The sequence below is a fragment of the Amia ocellicauda genome, chromosome 22, assembly GCF_036373705.1.
Source record: "Amia ocellicauda isolate fAmiCal2 chromosome 22, fAmiCal2.hap1, whole genome shotgun sequence".
NCBI classification, from domain to species: Eukaryota; Metazoa; Chordata; class Actinopteri; order Amiiformes; family Amiidae; genus Amia; species Amia ocellicauda.
Window position 1 is genome coordinate 14,661,836 of NC_089871.1, and position 7,431 is coordinate 14,669,266.

Consider the following 7,431-nt stretch of genomic DNA (forward strand, 5'->3'; position numbering starts at 1 on the left):
AATGTCCTGCTAGTTTTTGGTATTTAAATTCCTTAATTGAACTAATAATAGGCCTAATCAGAGCTTATTAATATTTTTAAAGCATTGGAGACATCAGGTTGCATATAAGAGTATATTAGGTACCCAGATTCTCCAACTTTTAGTCATTTAAAAATTCAAAGCTAATTATTAGTTTAATTAAGGTTTTTGTTAATTGAAGGTGGATCAAAAACCTGCAGGACACTGGGTCCCCAGGGCCAGGATCGGGAACCACTGGGGTAAGCAGACTTTCTGGTTTCTTATGGCAAGAATTGTTTTCAAAGACAATTCAGCTTTCGAATGAGCGAGCCAAGATAGCATATGGATGTATGTTCTGTAAAGCAGTATGCTAATAGTGGTGTTTAATTGGCTTCATCATGAATCAATTAAGCAATTGTAAGAAAGTCATTGAAGACACACACACACCATTATCAAATAATTGAAGTATTTGCAATTTCAATCTTAAACTTCAACACAGGGTATGCATTTCAGGGCTGAAGTCTTATTTAAGTACCCCCACAGAGCTAGCGTGCTTAGCAATACACCCTACAAAGTGAGAGAGCAAATTGGGTTTTAATTAAGTTGATAAGACACACATTAGATTAAATCAGTGGAGTGTGTATCTCCAATTAACAGCAGATAATGGAACTGATGAGATTGGGGCAGTCTGACAAATGCAGTAGGGTTTTGGTATAGCACCTTATAAGAGTGGGCTTATTCTGATACTGACTGCATTGCAATTTAACAGTCACATCCAGAGTTTTTCTCCAGAATAAATAGAGTACTCAATGGGTACTGAGGTTTCCTACTTGCATTAGATTGCTTTTTGTATTGACTCTTCTTACGTGCTATGTTTTCTTGCTATCAGCTCAGAAAGTGATGTTTTACAAAGACAAGTTAAAGAAACTGAATCTTTAGTCACGGACAGTAGAGATTATGATAAGGACCATTAAAGGTATTGACATAGTGAATCCAAAGGACAACTGCAGACTCAACAATAAAAGGAACACTCAAGATTAAAGTGGGGAAATTAGGAATTGGTCAGTTTAGCACTAAAATGAGGATTTACGTATTTACAAAAGAGTTGTGTGGGTCTGGAAGACTCTAACCATCCATGTAAGTTGAATCTTTGGGTTCCTTCAAGGGCTTGATACAATTCTGGCTCTAATGAGTTACCTATCAAGGAAGATGGGCCAGATCTGTATTTGTCCACTCAAATCCAGACAGCAGAACAAGAGCCACATAAATATATCAATGAGTTAGATATAGGCCTCCTCCATTTTTTTTTCCTGAAGATATTTCTCTGAACATTTAAAATAAGGATTAAATACTACTTTATGTATTATGTTTGGCAACAAAAGAAGGTTTCAATTACTTTTAGAACACCAATATTTTGTGTCCCCCCCCTACTGCACAGAGTTACATAACTGTGTGTTAAATCTGTGTAGGTGTATTCAATGGCATTTATAGATAGACATTATCATTGTAAACATATCTCAATATTGGCAGTATGAATTCTGTGTACAGTAATACACAATGGCCATGGCAACAACTTGTGCTTGTTTTGCCCTCTCAGCTGTCTATCACCTAGTGAGCCAAATACATTCTCTTTATATTGCCAGCCTTTACTTTCATTGAACTCGACTGGACCATCTTGCTGAGCAATTGTAATGTGTTACAAACTATAAAATGCTGTATATGTAGGCCTATATGTTTGTCTTGTTGTTTTGTTTTGTTTTGTTTTGTTATTTTTAAGGTATAATATATATATATATATATATATATATATATATATATATATATATATATATATATATATATATATATATATATATATAATTGTTGAGGTGGCAATGGGCTGCACAAGAAGAATAGACCAAAGATGACACAAAATAATCTATAGAATGGATCCCCAGAGACAAAAAGCCCACACAAAAGATGGGAAGATGGAATAAGAAAATTTGCAGGCGTGACGTGGAAAAGAGATTCTGTACATCGCAGCAAGTGGAAACATCTTGGGGAGTCCTCCATCCAGCAGTGGATCGACAAAGGCTGCTGCTGGTTTGAACTATATATATATATATATATATATATATATATATATATATATATATATATATATATATATATATATATATATTTGTTATCCAGTCTGTCGCACACTTGGCCTATTACCATATATGTCATGCATTAATAGAATATGTTGCGCTGTTGTGCTGGTAGAAAATGAAAATGAAAATTACAAATAAAACATATTTCTTCGAATGTCAGATAAAACGCAATATTTGAATCGATATTACACAAAATTACACAATCTGTTGCGGAACACACACAACACAGCCTACAGCTAACCTTGGACGCAACTCTACAGTATAGTTCAAACCACTTTATCCACAAGATGTACAAAACACAACAAACAAACAAAGAAGTATTGTGTTTTACATTTTTCCCATCTTCTACATTTTGCCGATGGGAAAGGTTAAGGTGGGAGACTTCCATTTTTTTGCCAAATCACCCACAGTACACAGATCTAACTTTGCACACATTAGCAATCAATCACAGCAATGAAAGGCTAATTGTTGCAGCTTCATAAATGGACAGACGTGAACGCGATGCGTATTGAACGTGCAATGCGAGTTCCAGTTTCTCTCTGAAATGACACTGGTCAGTTCCCCGCAGGATGTGACCAGTGCGTTAGACTACAGACAGAAGCACATGGATGTGTGATTTGTGTATTTACGTTTAAACACATTTGCCTTATGATTCATTAAAAAAATGAAAATAGTTAAAAAAAATATGCACTGACCATTCGCAACTGAAGATGCAAATTGAAGACACGTCCGTCCTCTTATTCTTGGTGCATGCCACCCCGCTTTGAATACAGTATTCATGCAGCTCTGCTCAGCTGTGTTTGCCCAGGTGACCACAGTGGCCAGTGATTCTTATTAATGCATTATGTACATCTCTAAACGTAGGTCCTTTTTCCTTATTTGTTTATCAGGGTAATTGTCGTTCCTGTAAGACACGATTGTTCTGTGTATCCAATTAATGGATCCATTTAGAGGAAGTTAGCCTCCCACGGAGGGCAAACTTCCCTTGCTGTGTCTCCAACAAAGGCCGTTTTTCACATTCCCCTATTGAGGACTTCATCTCGCCGCTTCTACCCAATATGGGTATATATAACACTGGTTTATTTTGTAACAACTTAAGGAAGTCGAATCAAAACAACGCAATTAACCCACCCCGATGTGCCGGGGGTCCGAAATTGCGTATTGGGCAGATTTGAGCTTCTACAATGAGGTTTCGCACCTTGTTAACACTGCCATTAGCTTTTCTTTACATTCGCTGATTGTTGATTTACATTTGCGCCTTAATGTCATCTTTCATGGCTGTTGTCCCAGGGCTTATATACACTCTTGCAGGGCTTGGCGACTTGATATAAAACGGTGTGGCACAGGGGGTCTCCACTCAGTCCAGTCCACCCTCTCCTTGGAGTACCAGCTTCTGTGCGTCTTGCCCATTGCGCCCAACATTGACCAACATCTAACTGTCCTCCACCATGCTGCCAGCGGTCATCATTGTCCTTTCAGCTGTGGTCAGCGGCTGCTTCACCCGACCATCGATCAATCACTTGGAAAATGCCTTCAGCGTGGAAAACGACTCGGGGGAAGTGCGATCAGAGGCCCTGAAGAGACTCCTGGAGGTCTTTGGCATGGAAGACCCCCCTCATACCCGAGGCCTGCACAAGCAAGCACCGCAATACATGCTCGACCTGTACAACACGGTGGCGGATGTGAACGGCGTGACCAAGGACCCCGACCTCCTGGAAGGCAACACCGTGCGCAGTTTCTTCGACAAACGTAAGATCCCCACATCCTCATATCTTCTTTTAAACACTTTGCAGTATATAGTAATCAAATAATCAATGCACATTGCCAGGCTATAGTAATCAAATAATCAATGCACATTGCAGGCTATATAGTAATCAAATAAGCAATACACTTTGCAGGATATAGTAATTGCAACAGCTGTCATCCTAACAATACAGACCTTTCTGGTTCAGATCTTTGGAGCCATAATAGATCATGAATGTCATGAACACTTGACCTGAAGTGGACTCAAATTGTATAATGACAGGGTCTGTAATGTTGTTTAAATGTATTTTGCTTTTGCCATAGGGACTAGTTTCAATACAGATTCATAGATTTGTGGTAAGAATTTTCTATTAATTTATTTGCCATATTTTAATGCACTTTGCTTTGTTTTCCACCCACAGTTCACAGTGAACAAATTCAGTTCCTGTTCAACTTGTCCACTGTAGCGAAGACTGAGAAAGTCTTGACGGCAGAACTTCACCTGTTCAAACTGCGACCACAGGCTTCGGTGTATTTCAACAGACATCACTTCTGCCAGGTACGGCTTGACTAACAAACCTGAGAGAGAGAGACAGAGAGAGAGACAGAGAGAGAGAGAGAGAGAGAGAGAAACATTCCAAAGAATATTGAAAAACTCATCATCATGTTAGTTCCAAAATGAAGGAAGCAAAGGCTATGTATGCTGTTTTTCCTCCATATATTTAAAAAATGAATATGAACATACTACTACTAGAAGTACTACTACTACTAATAATAATATATAATAAATACATTGTATACATCTCATTTGCATTTTATAATAATTAAAGAAACAAATTACTTAAGAATCGTAGCAAATTAATTCCATTTGCACAAATCCATGCCTTAATCTATAAGGTTTGTTTTAGCAATATTCACAAAGCGTACCCCTGCAGAGAGAGAAGTGTGTATTTTCTCCTCTCCTGGGGTCTCACTTTGCATTCAGCGTGAGTAATGCATGTTGACACAGCGAATCTCTGGCCCTTTGTTTCCTAGGTGAGTGTCTACCATCTCCTTCAAAACAGCAAAACGAACACGTCCCAAGACAGGAAGCTGCTGTCTTCTCGGCTGCTGTCGGTCCACTCTGCTGGCTGGGAGGTCTTCTCTATTACACATGCAGTAAGTCCTTCTTTAACAGTACCGACACGATTCACACTCACATAACACTTGATGGGGAAACACTTCTATAACTAAGAGTGTTTTAATAATAATAATAATAATAATAATAATAATAATATAAAAACGTTGATGGGACGTGCAGCTCAACACAGCTCTTCTCTCCCCCTTACTGAAGGTGCGCTCCTGGATGTCTGACGAGGGCAGTAACATGGGGCTGCTGGTGACGGTGCGCACCCTGGGGGGCAGCGACGTGGACTCCAAGCTGGTGCGCTTCGCCTCAGGCCGGGACCACCACCAGAGCAAGCAGCCCATGCTGGTCCTGTTCACGGACGACGGGCGGCGGGCGTCCTCCCTGGAGAACACTGTGAACGGTACGAGTGCCCAGTGCCCAGTCTGTTGTGCCAAGAGTCACGTGTCCTGCATGATTTTTACTACTACCACAGCTGTGATATGTTGTTTTTATTGTAAATGTTGATCCCAGACATATTTAGACAAGGAACTAAGCAAGGAACTTCCAACAAGAACTTTGTTGGCCTATGTATGAGGCCTAGCACCCAGATGTGTTTGCGTCTGCTTTGTGTTTGGTCTTCTCTCGAAGTTTCGTGACACTGTGTCAAGGCTTCACGCTTTATTTTGCCTCTGGAGTCATTTAAGTAATGATGTGTTTCGGCTGTGTGCTCTCCCACTCATAGAACCCCCTTCCCTTTCAGATCTGAACAAGAACTCGGATGTTCCCAGCATGCCCCTGGCTCCGAAGCTCAGCGGCAGGGCTGGACGCATTGCCCGTTCACTGGACCCGGAGGATGAGAGGCTGCCCTGCCAGCGCCTGCCGCTCTATGTGGACTTCGAGGAGATCGGCTGGTCAGGTTGGATCGTCTCCCCCCGGGGCTACAACGCTTACCACTGCAAGGGCTCCTGTCCCTTCCCCCTGGGCCAGAACATGCGGCCCACGAACCACGCCACTGTGCAGTCGATCATCAACGCACTGAAGCTCACCAAGGGCATCGAGACGCCCTGCTGCGTGGCCGACAAGCTCTTCTCCATCAACCTGCTGTACTTCGACGACGACGAGAACGTGGTGCTCAAGCAGTACGATGACATGGTGGCCGGGAGCTGCGGCTGCCATTAGGGACTGCGGGCAAAACTAGAACTATGAGCGCTGCCAGGCCCTTCCTGTATGATGGGGGAGGGATGGGTGGAAAAAAAAGTCCTCCTGCAGCATAGAAAGTGAACTTTATCAAGAACCATCATACATCTTTCCAGGACCAAGGCCAGTCAGAATGGTTGAGTAGTCATTTTGCCTAAAGTTTATTCCAACAGGTTTCTTTTTCCTTTTATTTGAGTATGTTTATTTGAGGTGTGTAGGGATGCTCAAATCTCTCCCACTTGGTCAAGCTAAAGTAGAGCTGCAACTGAAGAGCCAAAAGGTGTGACGGAACTGTGAAGGTGCAATTGTAAGATATGTAAATACTTATAAATATTAATATATGAGAGGATTGCGACTGATCCGTGTAAATGTGTACATTTGTAAATGGAATGCCTGCGTATTAAAGTGTTAATGAATGTCTAAAAATTAAAATAAATCAAATCATTGTAAGTGCTTGCTAGTTTGTTTTCTTGTCCATGCCAGAAGTTTTCTTTTACACTTTGTTGTTGAGTTCCCGTAAAGGTACGACACCCCATTTGTGGTCTGCAACTTATTTGCTTAAGTCCTGATTTACAGAGTGAGGACAGGGTGAGTTTCCTCTCGAGCTGCTGTGAAGCCTCGGCCTGATCCGCTTCTGGTTCTGAAAGCCTGCCATCTGCTAAGTTCTGCAGAAGATTATTTTTACGGCGCAGCCTGATTGTGTGACGGCAATAGCTATTCTTTGCATGTTTCATTAGCCGGGTGTCAGAAGCTATTAATAAACTTCACCCTCTCCTCTGCTGATCACCTGCTTCGTTCCCCATAGAGAAGGGAGGAAATTCCCTTCATTGGGGCTGCAACTCAAGTGTATGCTCCATCACATCTGAGATTGCATCCTGATCAGCCAACCAAAGTTATTATTTTATATATGTAATCTCAGCTTCTGGTCCAGGTTTTTTTTACCATTGTGTTCCATCTTTACTGAGGCAAATTACTGTGGGTTGTAGTAATTTGTTTACATAAAATCTTGAAATGAGTCATCATAATAAATAATATAATTATTAATAAGGTGAAGTGTAATAAAAACACAATTTGCAAAAACTCTAGCCGTTACACAGTTGAGTTGAAGTTTTGCAAACAGGCCCAAGTAAGGCTCAAAGGGTACACAGAATGCAAATCTCAAGACTTGTCATTGGTTGCCATGGAAAACACATCTGTATAAGTGTGCTTTGCTCCTTTGCTGTTCTCTTATTCTGGCTTGTTAACTTGCTGGAG

The 7,431-nt window shown here is 41.1% G+C and overlaps 1 protein-coding gene across 1 annotated transcript; it reads left to right on the forward strand.

The window, feature by feature from the left end:
• The first annotated feature begins 2,648 nt into the window (after window positions 1-2,648).
• Window positions 2,649-6,566, forward strand: admp (anti-dorsalizing morphogenic protein). The gene is made up of 5 exons (XM_066695537.1): window positions 2,649-3,878; window positions 4,295-4,431; window positions 4,908-5,030; window positions 5,206-5,394; window positions 5,752-6,566. Exons 1-5 carry the CDS (start codon window positions 3,578-3,580, stop codon window positions 6,157-6,159), a joined length of 1,158 nt encoding a protein of 385 aa, XP_066551634.1. The 5' UTR covers window positions 2,649-3,577; the 3' UTR covers window positions 6,160-6,566.
• The last annotated feature ends 865 nt before the right edge of the window (window positions 6,567-7,431 follow it).

Bases quoted from the DNA above. Each gene is read 5' to 3' on its own strand.
- admp (XM_066695537.1), top strand. From the start codon at position 3,578: ATGCTGCCAGCGGTCATCATTGTCCTTTCAGCTGTGGTCAGCGGCTGC. The intron at 3,879-4,294 runs GTAAGATCCCCA...TTCCACCCACAG, and splicing joins GCGCAGTTTCTTCGACAAAC to TTCACAGTGAACAAATTCAG. The intron at 5,031-5,205 runs GTAAGTCCTTCT...CCCTTACTGAAG, and splicing joins TCTTCTCTATTACACATGCA to GTGCGCTCCTGGATGTCTGA.